Here is a 20,119-nt window from a genome sequence, read left to right on the forward strand (position 1 = left end):
AAGTTTGTAAACGGGGATAACGAACCCAAGAAAGGCTGGCCAATGACCGATAGGAAGACCCACCTTCATCAAAGGCTATTGAATCGGGCCGACTTTTGCACGGTGAAGTGTGCGTTTTGTGTCTGATGCTCAGTGTGTATATAACAGGCGGTAGTTAGAAGTGAGCGCTTGTTGAAAGTTCGGGGCCCATCTTGACGTTTGTGTTCATTTTCAGCCGCTTCCATTTGCACTGTTATAAGTGCGCACTCCACAAAACGAATCAACTTACGCAGATATAGGCATTGCTGTACATTGTGTGTTTTCAAGCAAATTTCAGACTTTGTACGTCAAAGTCGGTATTACTTGGGCGGCTTTACGTGTACCATTTCCCGTTCAGTCAGTTTCCAGTATTCATGGTGCTTGTCAGCCGACTCTTCACAGTTGGCGCTTTGTTATGAAGATGATTATGCACGAGCGTACCGTTGCTGTGCCTTTTTTGATAGTCTGAAGTCAGATGTGAACCATTCCTTCCGTAATTGCAGACAAGACGAGCTATGTGGCTATTTTCCCATTTATTTCGAATGCCTCTCGATGTCGTCGAATATTTAGAATGTTTGCCAAACACATTGAAAAACGCCGCATCATAGCCGAAAAATCTGCGCTACCAGCTCAGGCGGAGCACTTGCGACTTCCCAAGGCGCGAACATGTTATCGAGACCTAGGAGCTGCTTCACGGTGCCATTACCCACCAATGTAGCATCTCCTGGTTATTAACCATCGTGCCCCTAAAACAAAAAAGTGTGTACTCTGCAGTATTGTACCTATTATCGCAACTTTATTACCGCCACAAAAAAAAAGGACGTCTACTCACATTCAAGCATCCCTGGCTCGCTAGATGGGCTTTCCTATGTCAAATACTGGGGAACAGCTACTGGCAGAATTAAGATGGACGAAACTGAGCATGCGATGACCGCTTTCATTACTGAGAAACAATTTCTCGAGGAGTTGTTTATGTCATTTGGATTTTGTTCAGCGCTAGCGACTACTTGTGCAGTGCTCGCCTTGGGCTTTCTTAAATATTGCAGTTTCATAGCTTTAAGCTTTGTTACCATGCAAAGGAGAAAAGCACATTCCGTAAGATAAGCCTTGACGAAACGCAACCCATTGTTCGCATATACTGTGGAACAAGCACTTTCATAAAGAATACGTAGGAAAATGACGTATGCAGTTTTTCCTGTATGCTGAATGTATGCGAACATAAGCTGGTACGTTATTCTCTGTTATCTTCCTCAAAAGGATCACGTGATGCAGCCTTTATCATTAAGGTAAGCACATGTTTTGATAGGGAGGGCGTATTCAAATTCTACACAAAAATAATTGTTACGCTAACATTTGAAGGACGTTAAAGGACAAAAAGAAATGTCACTGCAGTTGATCGTCCTTGTAAAAGTGCGTGGAGACGACTCCAGTTCTCGGAACAGCATCACCGTAACAATAGTTTATTGCACTATGCGCCTTTGTTTCCGAACGAAGACACTTTTTCAACGCGAGAAATGCTGCAAGGTCAGCATTTGAAGAAAAGCCATGACAGCGCTGCCCTTGAGTGCTTTTGCGAAGATGCGCAAACGCGGCTGCAGTACTTCCCATACACTATTACCGTAACAATAGTTTCATATACTTACGTCATCGCCTGTGTTTCCATACGAAGACAAACCTTTCAAGTTCACAAGATGGTACAAAATCATGGTTTGAGAAAAAACGTTACGAAACAATGTCACTGTGAACGCTACAGACAATGTTACGTTACTTGCCTTTTTGAGCGATGAACATTTTGGGTCAGTTAGATACCGTCGCACAGCAATGAGGCCCACATACACCTATCTTCTTCTTGCCTCCGTTTCCTGTGTTCATGGTGGGTTATTATTCGTGCTTTTCCGAAAGATTGGTCCTGATTTGAAAACTTCGAGTTGCATTTATTTTTTGAAGAACTGTTTTCTTGCAAGTTAATTTGATTTGTACTCTTGTCCGAGCAGCGACCGTGTTTCCACTTTAATACCTTGCACACCATGTGCCATACTGTAGCACAATGTATTAGGGACAATGATACTATGGACACCGATATCATCGGATGTAGTACTCGCTGATGCATAAGCAGGATACGTGACATAAACTATTGTAGGGCAAAAAAGGACTATGAAATCATATAAATGTTGAAATATGTAAGCTTTTAAAGTACGATGTACGTTTCTCGGCTTTGTAACCTATTGGATGTACACAGTCCGTACTCAATCAATGCGCAGCTCATAGTCATGGCCATTAAACTGGTCGTAAACTTAGTCGGAGTTTACAAATACAAGCTTGATCTTTAAAATAAACGATATTTCACATAGCCGCATTTTACAAGATTAACAAGAGTGCATAACGTTTTGTTCCTTTGTTACATAATGACAAGCGCCTGCTTTATTCCAAATAAAGCAGAACTAGAACTGGTAGCGTAACGCTTGTGCGCAGAATGCAATTTTCGATTTGTGATTTAAATTTTCTCTGAGCGTGAAACTAATTTCACTCCGAATATTTGATCCTGGGAAAGACGTTTTCTTACGGAGGTCATTCTACCTCATCAGTGGTTCTCTATATTATGTATATGAATAGCATTATCAAACGTATGCTACACGTTGATCCTGCTTCTGTATATTATCATCTATGTGTTGCGGTAAATAGGTTTGCTTGGCAGTGGGACCATGTCCCCAGTTCAATCAATTCTTGTCCATTTATCTCGCTAAAAAGTAAGTGCTTCATATTATTACTGCCTAGATTGATTGCCTTTCTTTAAGCCTACCAGAATAGTGAAGCAAGGCATTTCTTTGAAACGAGCACGAAGCAAATCTTGTCAAATAAGCGTTTAAATCAGTTTTTACGCAGTAATTTTAGTATTCCACAGACCGACGCATTCACATGGATTGACTGCTCTATAGTTGACAAAATAGCCAGCATTTTGAGTGGACGTGTATCCATAAAGCTTCATAAATTAAAATCCGAACAATCAATTCTTTAGCAGGCGGAAAGGCCCTGCATTACTGCGCAACATTTTTTTTTCATATTTTTGTAGTTCTTGCCGGGATCGAACGTGGTATTTGTTTTCGCCTAATGAGCTAATATGTCAATAGGCGTGCTTCCAGCTCAAAGAAAATACACGTGGGAGCTACTATTATTTCCCTAATAGGCTATATCTGTGAGCCCAGCGAAGCACACTACTTAGGCGACGGAGAATCTCACAGTCGTGCAAACCACAAGCAATCGCTATTCATCGCTATGCTTCATAAGCACTGCAGTTCCCGCTGGCTTTGTCAGTAAACTCCTTCTTTTTTCTTGATTTTTTAGGCACAAACAAGCGCTCAGGATGTTATTTCAATGTATTTCATTATGCGAGTTTAACGCGCACGTCTACTTGACCTACTGAGGGCCGTATATTATTCGTTCCTGAACAGGAAAAGCATGAAAGAATTTTTACGCTTGAAAACATTTTCGCTGAATAGCTAATCTATGTTGCAGACCTTACTGCCGCCTACATTAGGAGGGTTGGTAAAGGCTCTTTGTTTACATTCGACGTTACTTTTCAAATGCTTTTTTTAAGAAGTTCCATCAGTGGAGTGTTTCACATACGATTTTATTGTGATAGCAACTATATGGAAAATAACCAACATAATAAAATTATTCATCATATGTGATCGTTATTCGCACTATCCTGGTCATGTTCGTCCCACAGACCGAGCGGGTTTTAATAACACGAGAAAATCCGTGAGCCAATTTTCTGTTTACTCAGTACGAACGTGTGCTTCGGAAGGAAGTGAAATAGCATAAAAAACACCAATAGGTACGGCTAAGTATATGAGAGGCAAATCAGCTGTGCAACTCTTATTACCTGCTAATAAGGCAAAGCTTATGTATGTGTCTTAAAAGATCTTGCTGGTTGCCTCGTTGCTTTGTCACTGGCACCGCGTCTATTACTTTCTTTCACGCTGTCTCTGTCTTTTTACGCTCCGACATCGTGTAATGTATACGTCGTCTACAATTGCTGTGTAAGTGTCTGAATTGTCACAAGCACCACCTGTGTGACACTCCGCTTTCTGCTAAATTAATTCTGTATGATTCCACATGTTATTTGAGTAACGCAGGAAAACACGAAGACACGGTCAGAAATACAAATTGTGAAGTATTTAAGCACCGGAAAAGTTTTACGCCACTCGTGAGTCGTAAACTGAGGACGACTGCACAGGAGCCACTGATGCTTTTTTTTTCGTCAAGCCAACTCCTAAATAGCAATGTTTGCTCTGAGCATATGTCGTAGTTGTAATACTTGTAGCAAATAAAACTAATTGAACAAGCGGTTTCCGTCTATGTTGAGCATGCGAGACGCTGTAGACTTGCTAGCTACAGACAGACAAGTTTGATCTAGTAGTTTAGTCGTGTCTTCTTGTCGCATGCAGTGGATATTCATAGCGTGTTCCCACAAATATATAATCCTCAATTTTCTGCTACAACCTTTAAGAGGAAGCTTTGGCTCGGGCCGAACTCCGACGCGGCCTGTTCAAATACATGTAAAACGCAAAAAACCTTTTTCTGAGATAACCCCTTGACAGATTTTAATGAAATGTGTTGCATTTGAGAGACAACGTCAAGTTCTAGTAACTGTTTGAAGTGTAATTTCGACTTATAGCCTGAATTTTGTGAAAATGATTTTCAAATATGCGACCGTTTGAAAAAAATTGAAGCACGAAGTTTACAAATTCATAGCTCTACATCAAAAACAGATATCGCGGTTCTGCAATACGGCATCCATTAGATCATTCAAAGAGGACAAATTCGATATGTAATTTTACTTCTTACGTGAATTTTTTACGTTGTTTGCAAGGGTTGTGCAAAAGCTGTATTTCAATATTATAATTTTTTTTATATTCATATGTAACATATCCTTTTTGTCCGCTTTAGATGTACTATTAGATGCAATTCACAGAACGTTGTTATCCTTATTCTTTGTTGGGTTATTGAGTTTTAAGCTTGATAGTTTCGTTTGTTGAAAATTTTTTATTTCCGCTGATTTGTAATCAAGAATTGACGACCTAACTCAAAAATTGGAAACCAGCAGTCACTAGATTTTAAGTTTTTCTTTTAAATGCAACCATCGTCAAATTTGGTGCAGTGGTTGCCGAGAAAAACGAATGCTCCTTTTACGTGTATTTAGATAGGAGCACTCGAACTAAAGCTTCCTCTTAATCTTCCCTAATGACCGAAGACATCGCGTCGAAGTTGAGTGCGCTTTAGTTGAAAAAGGAAGTCGATTCGAGTCCTTGCGCTGCGGCCGGTCACCCACAACTTACCCAACGGACCAGAGGTGTCCCGTTGCCCCACACAGGGATTTCCATAGGGGTGTATTTTTCGGGGTGCGAACCAGCGTCATGCAAGTCATGTTGAACCTTGTTGGCTGTCACGTGACGGCGAAAAACCAGGCTGGGAGCACGTTTGTACGTAATTTACTAGACGGTACCGGGTCGAAACTCTAGTCTGCATCCTAAATCATTGGCCACAGCACTGCACCAATGTCGTCTTTGGTTGGGTAATGGATGCCGAGATACCACGCCTAGAAATCTCCATAGAGTTTCATTTTGAAATGTGAACTTCAAGAAGTAGTCAATTACCAGGCTGAGAGAGACCTCTATCTAATCCAAAATGCGATAGGTACCGGCCGGCATGGGGGTTCGGACAGAAGAGTTGAGGATCACTAATAGAAAAGAGGTTCTATATATATATATATATATATATATATATATATATATATATATAGATGTTTTGTTGTACGAGAAGCCCTGATTTCTCCTTTACATATTTACATCAAGGCGTCCATTAAGCTAGCCTTTCTGTTGTACATCACGTTATCAGACTTATCTCTCAAAATGTAGATTGTGATAAGTTCAAGCAAACTGGGTTCTTAGCTATTATGTCAGAAACCATCACCTATTCAAGTCATTCGTAAACTGTAAAAAGCTATACAGACCTCAATGCCTCTCTACACGTCTTGCAGGTTGGGGTAACAAACCGCAAAAGCCTCAACAACCTGCGTTCTGCTTAAAACCACCGTTTAATGGCAATTGTCAACCCATAGCGCCACACTGGTACTTTGATGACAAACGAAAGATGTGCAGACCGATGAATCCTGGAGTTTGCAGTGGAGGCAGCAACAAGTTTGTTTCCTATAAAAAGTGTATGGAAGTCTGTCAGCGTGAGTACATACAGTGGCTGATTATTTGATCTCACAGAATGCGTTCATTTATTCAATTTTTCTTATTGCATGAAGAATTAAACACCATAAGTTGCCTGTCCTAGTTAGGAAAGAAATAACTCGCTTTTCTTCAGAGATCTACGGAATGCCATTGAAGATAAGTTGAGTGTAATGGGCGACGCTCCATGAAGCATTCTGAGGTTTTCTTCATCCCTTAAGTTAGTAGTAAGCCACTGTCATGCACATGGCTTCACAAAATGTCCCTGTGTGTTATAAAAATGAATTACCTTAGAATTTCTGTGGGACACCTTGCTTTCAATTCCAGGAAAAATACGTACATCCAAGGGTGCAGAATACATTGGCATCACTTTCTTCTTTCGGGGCAGCGCAGTAGAATTTGCTGTTCATTATACGCTTGACGAAAGAAACAAGTGATGCATCTTAGCGAGCCATTAACAGATCCATGGTGATGATCACCATGCCTCACAACTTGCAGTTGCCTCGTCACTGTGCCGTATAAGAGATAGCGCACCTGTCCAGTGCTCTCTGAAGTTTAGGAATTTTGAGTGTCTTCTATTAGACACTTCATAAGTAATACGTACACTGATGAGCCCTTATATATTTCCAGCACGCACTAAGATCGTCTACCCGCAGTGCCTGAAACCACCGGTTATGGTCCCCTGTGGTGCGGTACGCCATGCTTGGTACTTTGATGCGAGCACGAAAACCTGCAAAATGTTCAGTTACAGCAGATGCACCGCTGCTGGAAACAACTTCTTCACAGAATTGAAGTGTCAGGCGGTGTGTCTACGTGAGTATGAATATTTCTTATTATCCAACCACGACAACAAATACATCGAAGTGTGTTTTGGCAACTGTCACTGCTTTGCAAGATTGTTGCATTTTTGCAATTTCTTCCGTGTACATAAAACGCCATATTAAACAGCAAGAATGTTGTTCTTGATACTCTTGTTTTATTTGCATGTTGACTGATGATCCTTGGTACACTGGCACTAGCAATGAACGCAGTAACCTATCTAAATATATTTGGAAAGTACGCTTACAAATATGATGCTAATAAAAGACTCCTTACACCAAAAAGTTGTTACGCTCGAATTGATGTGCCGCTTATTGGAGGTGAACTATATTTTCATTACAACGTGACCAAAAAAGCACTTTATCAAGCCGCCATTAAGCAAGGTTCGTCAGGTCTGCCCAACCACCTCTGACTTTGGCGCACGCTGCTTCGACCCCGTGACCTCTGTCCATGTCCTATTGAAGCCTCCATTAGTGCCTCCACTATAGCACAATGACCGTGGCATAGGGCTACTAAGAGTGTGATCGTAGGTACTGTAATACACGCTGCGAAGGCTCCTTTAAAAGGAGGCGTGGAGGCTGAAGCATTTTTGTGCCGTTATTTTCGAGCACGTGACAGAATACGAGGTGGATTAAAATTGATACATAACCTTACACGGCCGTGTCATTCACAGATTCAGTGTTTATATGGGAAGGCAAAGCTTACCAACATTGTATTGGGTCCTCAGAGCAACGTTTTAAATTGAGTAATGAAATAAAATGGATACTTCAAAAGAATGCCTTCATTAAAATAAAGAGTGAACACATTGCCTTAGATTTAAAATGTGGAAACATTAAACCTTTCAAATATAAACAAGTACACTAATTACCACATTGGCTCAACCAACACCTCTGTATACCGTTCGGTAATTTACCCAGTAATTATTTTACTATTGCTTCGCAGCAATGACGTTGTTTTCTCTGCAGTGTTTACGTTAGATTGTGTGAAATCACGCCGTCGAAGTAGCGTCTCCTTGATTTCAGTCACTGATAAAAAAACAGATTAGGTCTAATCAGGCAATGCTTGAAGACTTTGGTATATCGTAAGAATGTATCTTCCTAATGCCGCGACTATCAGCACACTTCAGTAATTCCCCCACGGCCTTCATTTGCTGTGTCCGAAAAGCTCTTCAAGAAGGGACGAGCGAAGTGGCCTAATATCGGGAAAAGCAATGTGGCGCGTGTAAAATATTTTGCAGTAATGTTCTGCGTTGAGTGTGCCGTTGGCATTGGAGCGAGGTTAGACCTAGATGGCTCAGGACGAATTAAGGTGAGAACTTTTTCTCGCATCTGTTACATATAAATTGTTGGCCTCAACTTTACATCGAATATATTGTGGATGTGTTTGTTTATATGGGTTCCAAACAGCATAAGTGTACTCTAAACTTGGACAAGCTAGAGTTTAAATCTCAAAAGTTGTGTTTCTTTGGGAGCAGTGAGCAACTTACGCTGAATATACCCACGCTTCCCAAGTGCTTTGTTGCATGATAAATTGATGTGTTTAGACCAAGGCATGCCGTGACAGAATGTAATTTCTAAATAGGTATAGTCTAATACATTTTGGAAATGAGAGCCGGCAGATCAGCAGCTAAATGGGGAAGGGAATTAGTGTCTCTAAAAGGACATATAACTAGCTTTACTAAAGTTGGTGTTCATTTGCCACTTTCTCTATTTGCCACTTTTTGTATCAGATTGCTGAGGCAAAAACCGTACAGTCAGTTGACTCGATTTTGATTGTTTAAAATTGTGTTTAGCTGGTAAAATGTTTGGATTGTACGACTGTAACGAAGGGTTTCCAATTCAATAAATACCACTTCTATTTGGTTGGCTAAATGCAGAAATATTTCATACCATGGGCAAACTTTATTATTTGGTTAGAGCCCTTAGGCAACCACGAAGCCCACATTTAAAGGCAATTAACATAATATTTGCATCCAATAACGTAGCGATATGTTTGTAGGTAATATGCTGCAGATAGTAATAAACTGGCACACAGTAAATGCAATGGCAGGATTTCAACAAATACTGCGGTAGTGCATGGAGAAACAAATATACTACAAATAAATAAATAAATATACTACAAATAAAATAAATATACTACAAATAAATAAACAAAAATAAAGATCCAAAAAGACGAATACGCCCTCCAAGAAAACGATTTTGGTGATGAGAAAAAAGCTAGAAAGCTTTCAGTCCAATATAATGGCAAAAAAAGAAAAAAAACAGTGTATCACATTGTTGAAATAATTTGTGCCAATACAAGGGCCAGCTATTTTCAGAAAGGAAAAAACGAAATCGCTTGTTGTCGTTCCTAACCAATGCAGCCTCTCTTACCACACATTATATTGTTGGATGAATACTTTCCTAAAGACTTTCATGATTCTAAAAAAGTTAATTATGTCCTACCAGAATAATGTAGTGTCACCCCAGAAATACACATTTCGATTCATTATTTTCATTTAAAGATCAAGGTCTTCGCGTAATATGTAACCATTGATTTCACAATGTTTCCAGCAAAAAAGAAGCCGGAACCTCTCTGCAGCCAGGATCCTATACCTGATACTTGCTTTCTACGAAGGAAACACTATTACTTTAATTTTCAAAACAACACATGTATGGAATTTCCGAAGAAAGGTTGCGGGAAAGGCCACAATAGCTTCGCCTCCTTGGAAAAGTGCATGAATACATGCACTTGTAAGTATTTTCACTTTTGCGTATACATTTTAAGAGCGCTTTTCTACACACTATCAGATAAATTGCGTGGTGCGGTGATATTGGTAACGTTATGTTCAGCGGGAATTACCGTGCTTATACGACGGCGTGTTTTCTTATGAGTAACATTACGTGGTTAAATATGCTTGAAAGGAGACGTTAACGACAAAGAAATTATAGAACCGTTAGCTTACACTGAGTGTTGTATAAAACATTCACCAAGGCAATCTTCTAGAAAATCAAGACGACACTTCTATCAACCGAGAAGGAACGCTGACTTCAGCAAAGGGTACTCTAATGTACATCAGATTCATCAATTCAACCACGTAATTGAATAACCTGTAGAGTACAACCAACCTTTCTAGATGATTATGATAGATTACAAAAACCATTTGTTTCCGAAGAAATAGGAGCCGTCAATGAGACATTGCGTAATCAAGTGTACAGAAAGCGTACGTGAATGTTTTGCAAATACCTACGAAGACTACACAGCTGCCTTAATTCTCTGCAAAAAAAAACGGAAATATTCCTCTCAAGAAAAGAGCCAGGCATGGAGTCACCATATCTTCGTTATTCATAGCATTCTTAGAAGGAGTATTCAAGCTATTATACTGGGTAGAATTAGGATGCAAGGATTAACAGCGAATATCTCAACAACCTCCGGTTTGCAGATGAGATTATCCTGCTCAGCAACGCTGAGATCAAATTCTAACAAATGGCTGAAGTGCTTCGCCAAGAAAGTGTAGCAGTAGCGCTGAAGGTTAATAAGCAGAACATAAATGTCTAGTTCGCAGGCCTGGCAAGGGTGAGAAAATTGGTGATTGTAGCTCAGTCCCTGGAATCTATGTAGGAGTACCTCTGTGTAGTTCAATTACTCACACATGCCCTTGATCATGAGAAGCAAAGCTAAAGAAGTATATAAACGGGCTGGAGCTTATACGGTAAGGGTTACCAAATCATGACCAGGAGCTTACTCCTAGCTTTGAAGAGAAAAGTCTACAATCACTGCGTTTTGCTGGTGCCAAAACATTGAGCCGATACATCAATGTTAGGAAAAATCTTGAGAACAAGCTGAGGACTGGGTAATGGGCGATGGAAGAAAAAAAAATGTTAGGCGTAATGTTGGGAGACAGAAAGGGAGCGGTGAAAATCAGTGGAGCTAGCGGGGGCAGCCCATATTCTAGTGACCAATAATTAACAGGCCGAAATGGAGTTGGGCAGGCCATGTAATCCGTAGAGCAGTTAACCATTGTTCAAATAGAGGTACTGATTGGATGTCAAGTTAAACGAAGCGCAGTTGAGGTAGACTGAAAATTTCGTGTGATGAAGAAGTAAGCAAATTTGCAGCCATTACGTCATATCGGTTAGCTCAATTCAGGGGCAATTGGGATTGTTGGATGATGCCTTCATGTTAACAGTGAATTTAAAAGGGGTTGGTGATTATTATGGTGATGACGGTGAGGATGACTTAGTTTAACTAGATAACGCGTATAAGATCTGCGCGGAAGAAATAACAATGAACATTTCAAGGCTCTCTATTTGCACTTATTCCTAATGTTATGTTGCACATTTGTTTTTCCTAGCAGAATATTCACGTACTAAATTCGGTTGTGTTCCGGCCCAGGGATGAAGATAAGGGCCAGTTACACGATGTCTTTAAAAATAGTTTCATATAACGTACCTTCTGAATGACTGAAAATTACAAAAATATCTTGCAGGAAGCTGGGGCTCCACCTTGCTTCTTTTAGAGTCCTCTTTATTTTTTTGTAAAACGGGTAGACGTGGCATTCTTGCTGCTAAATTCTTCAGCTAGGTGTACATAATTGCTTCTGTAACGTAGGTTTCAGAAGTCGAGCTGAAGATTATTGAATAATGTTCTTTTTATTTCTTGTGGGCCATTTTTTAAATGGTAAATTTACATTCAAAATTTATTGCAGCCGGATTGTTCTAATATTCGGAACCACGCCTAATTTGACACGTTCATCATCAAATTTGAATGTTCGACACTGGTAACATTGAAAGCAAACGATCTGAGAGTGCAGAAAAGGCACCGCGCCTATCCTGTGAAAGGGAAGCGTCCGTGTCAAAAAGCTCGACGAAGTTCGACGTTTAACGTCGCGGCCAGTCGACGCAGGCAATGGCATGCTTTGCCTGCAAAGCACCTTGTGTGACGTGCTGCATAAGTATTTGCTGCTACAAGCCTTCATTCAAACTCCGTCACAGTCACCGTCTGAGGTCATCTTTTTTTCTTTATTTCTGTAGTAGGTGCGGTGTGCGCACGGTATCTATATTGCTTAGGCTTGAGCGTAGACCTTTCATGATGATCTGGAATTAGGCGCCGTTTTGAAGAGCGAAAATTGTGGATCAAGAAAGTCTTACTGCCTTTAAGGCTCTCAAAAAAAGTTATTTGACAATTCTTTCTATTCACTTCTGACATTCACATTATTTGCGCGAAAGTATGGCTTCCATCACAAACAACTTATCCGCAAACAAGGCACGTTCCCTATGCTTTTAGCCTTCTTATTTAAAAAGCTGTCTTTATAAAAAAAACAATCTCTATTAAATGTGTACATGAACAGATTTTAAGCGCAAGAAAAACAAAGAAGCATCCTTGCTCTAAAAAGCTAGAATATATGCACGACTTTCTCAAGTTACTAGTAGAAACGGTGTGTCCCACACATAAATGGGAATTAGTTGTAACAAGCTTCAGTTGCATGGCTAGTTGCTAGCCTAAATCTTCTCGCTCAATGTATCCAAGGCCTGACTTCATGTACTAAACTTTTTTCTTAGAGCCAAATAGTCGGCAGATATCTACCTGGTTGGGGACAAGGGAATTAGAGAAGAAAAACTCGAACCAAAATTTCTTTTAAAAACACGATGTTTCGGAGCCCGACGGATTCCTTCAGGGGTGAGATGGCGCAAGGCCTAGGAGTGCCTGCATGCATTTTTGGCGCTGTGACGCACAAGTATACAGGCACTTTTCTTAGACTTTAAGAGTAAATGGCGGGAGGTGTTCCCGACGAGTATTACACCACCGTGCTCCTTTTGATGTCGACGCGCTGACTTCTCTTCAGCGGACTCTTTAAAATTTCTATTCCGGATGTCATCACTTGCATCTTGTTCTGCTTACATTGGCGTACCTACCCAATGGGATGTCCCCATTTTTATTGGGTATTGGCCAAGAGTGCTGACATACCCAGCGTCACACAGCCAGCTGCGCATACCCATTAGGCCAATTTGCGCAGACAGCGGCATACACAGCAGAGCAAGTTGTGTAATTGGTAGATCAGCAGCTGAGAAAGCCCCGAAGCCGGCAATCGCATAGTGGGGAGGTAGAAGGCAAATATTATTCGCTGTGAAAGGCCCACTGTTAAGGAAAAGTGGCCTCATAACTCGAACTTCAGCATCGATACTCATTCACCAAAATCATTCATTCACTGGCGAAATACTTTCATCAGTTTTCTTTGCTTTTTGTATTTGCCACATTCTTGGCCGACTTCCCAGAAGTGGACCAACAACGTTGCTCTCTCAAAAAAAGCCACGCGCGCGAAGCTTTTGTGATGTCACAACAGTCCACTCTCTGTATGCTATTTCACACTTTAAGGTATTGGGGCTGCATTTAGGCCTACTTTTTTAATGTGCAATCATTTCTATGTGGACTCACCCAGCGAATTAGTCTCCGTCTGTCACATAACACGTGACGAGTGACGCTTTCGCTATATTGCTTTACTAATGTCATATTGTTGTAATAATGTGAAAGAAGAACAGTTTCTATGAACATTTTGTTGAAAGATTTGGTGATGCTGGAATAAAAGCTATCTCTAGAACCAGATCTATAGCCAACTTCGAAGTTGCGTAGATAAGAGCGAAATTCAGGTTTTGCGGAAAGTTCACACAAAATGCGACGCATCTGTGACTCGTTTCGATGGTCGCCGGAGGTGTCATCCGTTAGGGCATTCCTTAGCCCAAATGGCATCGACCCCTTAGCGTTCATTTGCTTCACGTCGCGCAACGTAAAGAGATAAGCAGTCAGTGAGTTTATCAGGATGATAAGGAGTGATAAACGTTTATGTGAGACTCATCCCGGAAGATAATGGTTAGACGTTGATGAATAAGGCGCTAAAGAGACATAAGGATTTATAATGGTAGGAACAATTATGACAAAGGTAATAATCATTGCTAAGTGTTCATAAGGGTCGGATCAAGTGCGATAAGGTTGACAAAAATTGAAGAGTTGATATGGGTCGGATCAATTGCGATAAAGTTGATACCGATAGATACGGTTCCTAAAGCTTGGATCGAGTCCGATAGGACTGATAACAACCCTTAATAGTTAACAAGGGCTTAGACTTAGTTCAATAAGCTTGATAACGACCGATAAGGATTGATAAGAATTTATGCTCTTCGTTTCAAATTTCACAACGTAAATAATGATACTTGGCTGCATAGAGATGAGCAAGTGACACATTGCTTACGCATACTTCGCCAACTCCCGGATGAGTTTTTGCGTTACTTTTTGGTAAACATAATTGCTGTTTTCTTTTCTAATATTATGTGTGCATTGTTTCGTTTTATTTTTCTGTATATATTTCATTGAGAATGTAAATATACAAAACACGATGAAAAATAATATATTAGCAAACAGGTGGAGTGAGGCACAACTCCGACTACTCTATATTATCGCAAAATTAATAATGTTCGCTGTGTAGACCAAGCTATCTACCATAAAGTTCAAAACGGGTCGTCGAACTGTGACTCAGTGACATTTTTCAACTGTGTTTGCTGCCATAGAATAGCACGAACAGAAGTGCACATTGTTGCTTGAGTAACTTACATAACTTCCTGTGCTTTTCCAGAAATATTTTAAGCATTTTTCTCTGCTGTTTAGATAACCAAACCATGGTGGCCTGCCGAACTTGCGAACAACAAATTCAAGATGTGCGGCCACCCACGAGAAAACCCGGAGCACCCAACATTGTGGGGCCTGTCAGTCCACTCACTCCACCAGGCCAGTCCCCCTCAGTTAACCAACCTAGCCATCACGGTCAAACCAGCCCTGTAAGACCAATGGGCCCAACTCCTCAACCGGGCACACCGATCTCACCCATGAGCCCCAGCCAACCAAGTCAAGCCGGCTTAAGCTCATCCGGCCATGCCAACTTATCCAATCTTGCCAGCACAGCCGGTCAACCCAGCATGCCCCGCTTTGACTCACCCGGCCAACCTGCGTTGCCTAACTTTTCAAGTGCAGCTGCCCAACCCCCTCGAGCCGTGGTACCTGGAAATCTGCAGGTATATCCCGGTGTCCTACGAGCCCGTTCTGCTAGGCCAAAATAACCCGCCGATATAATAAGCCTGTGCTATCGCACAACTTCGTGTAAGGAGCAAAGCTGGTCCTCTTGGACCAACTGGCCGTGGTTGCTCTAAGAATGCGTGCTGTATGTGAGCTTTCAAAGGAAATTTGCACCAACTCCATCAGATGAATAAATTCAGTTATACCAGTCTCACTGAGTTGGCATTGTTATACCTGGCTGGATGCACACTCACAATGGCTATCTTTTTGAAACGTTAAGTGTAGTATTGCACAGTTATTTCACAGGTTCTTTGGTTCCCTCTAATATTGAGTGATAATAAGGAAGCCAGTAACAGAACTCTGTTCAAGTAAAAATGAAATCAAAGTGGAGCATTTCAAAGTTTATTTAGAAGATACCGCCACCCTATTCAAATACCTATTTCCGCACACCTGATTCAAGACTTCGAACATGCATGTTCCCTCACGACTACTATTCATCTTTCACATGTTGAATTAGCTCGAAGTGTATGTAGCAAATCTTCTTGATGCATGTTCCCGTAATAATTAAAATTATCGGGTTTTACGTGCCAAAACCACTTTCTGATTATGAGGCACGCCGTATTGGAGGACTCCGGAAATTTCAACAACAATGAGGTTCTTTAACGTGGACCTAAATCTAAGTACACGGGTGTTGTCGCATTTCGCCCCCATCGAAATGCGGCCGGAGTGGCCGGAATTCGATCCCGCGACCTCGTGCTCAGCAGTACAACACCATAGCCAGTGAGCAACAACGGTGGGTGTTCCCGTAATAGCCGGCGTTCCAGTAATTTTGAAGGTACTTAACGGGCTAAATAGGTCATGTTTCGAAAAAAAGTTTTAAATTTAATGAATACACTACGGAGAACTGTATTAGGTGGATAATTAGTACAGATCAGTCTACTTCATGAAAAGTCTGTTTATCAGGGTCACGTAATGGATGGGATAAATACAATCTGCAAATTACATTTAGAACATTAATAGATGAAGGAAAAGGTAAGTTCACTTTCAAGAATAATCAGTAACTATAAAAAGCAAATACATGTGTAAGATGATGCATTGGAACTATAAATGGCCTATTACTTAAGAGAGACTGAAGAAACATTAGCGGTTGAACATAAGATTAGTAGTACGAGAGGCAGCATGGAATGTAAGGCCGTTCAAGTTTAATGCTCTTAGAGGAAAAAAATGTAATGAAAGGCAGCTGCTTGTTACAATTGTTTTCAGACAAAGTTTATAAAAACTGCATTGTGATAGTCTTCCTTGCAGGGCATGGTACATCAATAGATGAGCTATAATATAACTAATGAAGGAGACCACAGCTAGTTGTACTGTTCAAGGGTGAGCGCTACTGAAAATGAATGTTTGCTAAATGAGACTATAGGCTCAAGTCAGATGAGTGGGATGGAATGCTGTATCTCGCAGCACACTCTTCACAATACTCCAGCGTCTTAGCAGGGTAACATTGGTATTGGTCACAGATACACAATGAATATCAGTCTTGGGATCTTATTAGTGATTTGTAGGCCAGAAATTTACCAATCTCCTGAACATAACATCAGTGTCGTGTCATGCCGCCCAGTGGTTTGTTCGCTGATGATATTTTAGCAATATTGTTCGTGCCCCAGGTAGCATCATTAAAAATTGTGACGCTGAAGTTATCAAACGATATTACAAATTCAATGATCTGATTGGCCATTGTGTAAGAAGATATATAACGTTTATGAAATGTGCCTACATTATTCGGGATTATAAGTTTTTATCTTGCTGCCACACTAATATTGTACACGATAAAGGCTTTCCGGTGTGTGTATCCGTAGAACTATAATGGTGTCATAAATTCTACAGTGATTACCAAGTATCCGAGGTTTACAAGTTATCTATGTAATTGGAAAAGGATGAAAAACTGATCCCCGATGGACATCGAAAGGGGCTACGTGATGAACACAAGACAGTTGGGTAATAGAAACGAATGCTTCTTATTTATTTCATTAATTATTATCATACTGGAGGTCAACGTGGGCCATAGGCGGAGAAGTAAAATTACAAAATGAAAGAGGAAACAAATATACGTATATTCAGAACGTAATCAAATCACATTTATACTTAGTTTGTATCAACTTCAATTTACCCTAATCTATAATAATTCACCTTGATCAACTTTACTTTTCGTTAATTCACTTTCATCATCAGCCTAGTTACGCCCACTGCAGGGCAAAGGCCTCTCCCATACTTCTCCAACTACACCGGTCATATACTAATTGTGACCATGTTGTCCCTGCAAACGTCTTAATGTCATCCGCCCACCTAACTTTCTGCCGCCCCTGCTACGCTTCCCTTCCCTTGGAATCCAGTCCATAACCCTGAATGACCATCGGTTATCTTCCCTCCTCATTACATGTCCGGCCAATGCCCATTTCTTTTTCTTGATTTCAACTAAGATGTCATTTACCCGCGTTTGTTCCCTCACCCAATCTGCTCTTTTCTAATCCCTTAACGTTACACCCATCATTCTTCTTTCCATAGGTCGTTGCGTCGTCCTCAATTTCAGCAGAACCCTTTTCGTAAGCCTCCAGGTTTCTGCCCCATACGTGAGTACTGGTAAAACACAGCTGTTATACACTTTCCTCTTGAGGGATAGTGGCAACCTGCTGTTCATGATTTGAGAATGCCTGCCAAACGCACCCCAGCCCATTCTTATTCTTCTGGTTATTTTAGTCTCATGATCCGGATCCTTGGTCACTACCTGCCCTAAGTAGATGTATTCCCTTGCCACTTCCAGGGCCTCGCTACCTATCGTAAACTGCTGTTCTCTTCCGAGACTGTTAAACATTACTTTAATTTTCTGCAGATTAATTTTCAGACCCACCCTTCCACTTTGCCTCTCCAGGTCAGTGAGCATGTATTGCAATTTGTCTTGTGAGTTACTAAGCAAGGCAATATCATCAGCGAACCACAAGTTGCTAAGGTATTCTCCATCAACTTTTATCCCCAATTCTTCCCACTCCAGGTCTCCTGTCTCCAGGTGAGAATACCTCCTGTAAACATGCTGTGAATACCATTGGAGAGATCGTATCTCCCTGTCCGACGCCTTTCTTTATTGGTATTTTGTTCCTTTCTTTATGGAGGACTACGGTTGCTGTGGAGCCGCTATACATATCTTCCAGTATATTTACATATGGCTCATCTACACCCTGATTCCGTAATGCCTTCATGACTGCTGAGGTTTCGACTGAATCAAACGTTTTTCGTAATCAATGAAGGCTATATATAAGGGTCGGTTATATTCCGCCCATTTCTCTATCACCTGATCGATAGTGTGAATGTGGTCTACTGTTGAGTAGCCTTTACGGAATCCTGCCTGGTCCTTTGGTTGACAGAAGTCTAAGGTATTCCTGATTCTATTTGCGATTACCTTAGTAAATACTTTGTAGGCAATGGACAGTAAGCTGATGGGTCTATAATTTTTCAAGTCTTTGGCGTCCCCTTTCTTATGGATTAGGATTATGTTAGCGTTCTTCCAAGATTCCGGTACGTTCGAGATGATGAGGCATTGTGTATATAGGGCGGCCAATGTTTCTAGGACAGTGTTCCCACCATCCTTCAACAAATCTGCTGTTACCTAATCCTCCCCAGCTGCCTTCCCCCTTTGCATAGCTCCCAAGGCGTTCTTTACCTCTTCCGGCGTTACTTGTGGGATTTCAAGTTCCTCTAGACTATTCTCTCTCACTTTATCGTCGTGGGTGTTATCATCGTAGGCGAATGTGCTCCGGGCGGCATTTAATTAATTCCCTTTAGTCCACGTTAAATCAACTTACTCCAACTGGTTCTACATGTAATTAAGCATGGCTGCCGACGTCATACAAGATGCTGATGGCGTCACTGATGATAGTTGTTTACACTCGTTGAAACGCCAGCTGTTCTGCCTCATGGGCAGAAAAGCCTGTTCGTTTTCGTATTACATTTGTTTTCGCATTAAAAAGGAATTTGTACTGACATTTTTATGCCATTAAGGATGTCATTAACATAAAGCAGAAACAGGAGCAGTTCCAGCACGCTAATCTGCGGTACCTTGGAAGTAGCCTGTATAAATAGCGAGCCGTGATCATTAAGGGAAACAGATTGAACGCGGTTTTCTTAATAAGTGAAAATCAAATTTATCATGGGAGGCGAGGTCAATTTGATGTAGTTTAAGGAATATATTTGGTGTGAAAAAAAGCAAAAGCTTTATGAAATTTCAAGAAAGTTACGTCAGTTTGACCAAATTTATCGGGAACACTAGGAAAATTGTGTATTCCTGTGATTAGTTGTGGGAACATTGAAAACCGTTTACTGGAGCCATGCTGAACAGCCGTAATGAATGTTGTTGTCTGCCAAACATTGGTTATCCAGTTAGTAATGATCTGTTAAAGTAGCTTACAGCACGAAGAAGTATACCATACTGCGCGACAATTTTCTAACTGCACAGTGTCGCCTTTTCTGTGTATAGACACAACAGTTGCCTCCCGCCAGTCAGTGGTTAGATCTGCAGACTATATAAATTCTTAAAGAGGCAGTACCTTGGAAGTGGCAAGAATGATAGCTATTAGTGGTTTTACTCTGTATGTGTTGGTATAAAAGTGAGAGCGTGTCTGCGTAGTTGAACACGTGCGAAAACGTGTCATACCTCAAGCCTCTGTGGCATTGATTGGTTTTAAATGCTTGTTGAAAATTAATTTGCGGCATTTTGAGGATTTACAACTTGTGCGTATCGGTTTTTGCTATTAAGCACGTGCTCTGCATTATTATAGTAACATATTATTATAGTAATATAACATTATAGTATTTGCAGTAGACAAAGCCGGGCAATACGTGGGAAGAAAGCCGGAAAAGTGTGCAGTGCGTGGGGGCTCCCTCAAGGCAGATGAGGGGACGGATGAGAATGGAGAGGGAATCAAGTCAATCAGCACACACTGTGATGTCGATGT

At 40.9% G+C, this 20,119-nt stretch overlaps 1 protein-coding gene across 1 annotated transcript; it reads left to right on the forward strand.

Annotated features, from left to right (window-relative positions):
- The first annotated feature begins 1,789 nt into the window (after positions 1 to 1,789).
- LOC126533752 (tissue factor pathway inhibitor 2-like) lies at positions 1,790 to 15,330 on the forward strand. The gene is made up of 5 exons (XM_072289124.1): positions 1,790 to 1,891; positions 6,059 to 6,256; positions 6,885 to 7,067; positions 9,626 to 9,805; positions 14,712 to 15,330. Exons 1-5 carry the CDS (start codon positions 1,840 to 1,842, stop codon positions 15,158 to 15,160), a joined length of 1,062 nt encoding a protein of 353 aa, XP_072145225.1. The 5' UTR covers positions 1,790 to 1,839; the 3' UTR covers positions 15,161 to 15,330.
- Positions 15,331 to 20,119: the final 4,789 nt, after the last annotated feature.

Source organism: Dermacentor andersoni, chromosome 7 (genome assembly GCF_023375885.2).
Source record: "Dermacentor andersoni chromosome 7, qqDerAnde1_hic_scaffold, whole genome shotgun sequence".
Classification (NCBI taxonomy): domain Eukaryota; kingdom Metazoa; phylum Arthropoda; class Arachnida; order Ixodida; family Ixodidae; genus Dermacentor; species Dermacentor andersoni.

Bases quoted from the DNA above. Each gene is read 5' to 3' on its own strand.
- LOC126533752 (XM_072289124.1), top strand. From the start codon at position 1,840: ATGAGGCCCACATACACCTATCTTCTTCTTGCCTCCGTTTCCTGTGTT. The intron at 1,892-6,058 runs GTGGGTTATTAT...CACGTCTTGCAG, and splicing joins CTCCGTTTCCTGTGTTCATG to GTTGGGGTAACAAACCGCAA. The intron at 9,806-14,711 runs GTAAGTATTTTC...TCTGCTGTTTAG, and splicing joins GTGCATGAATACATGCACTT to ATAACCAAACCATGGTGGCC.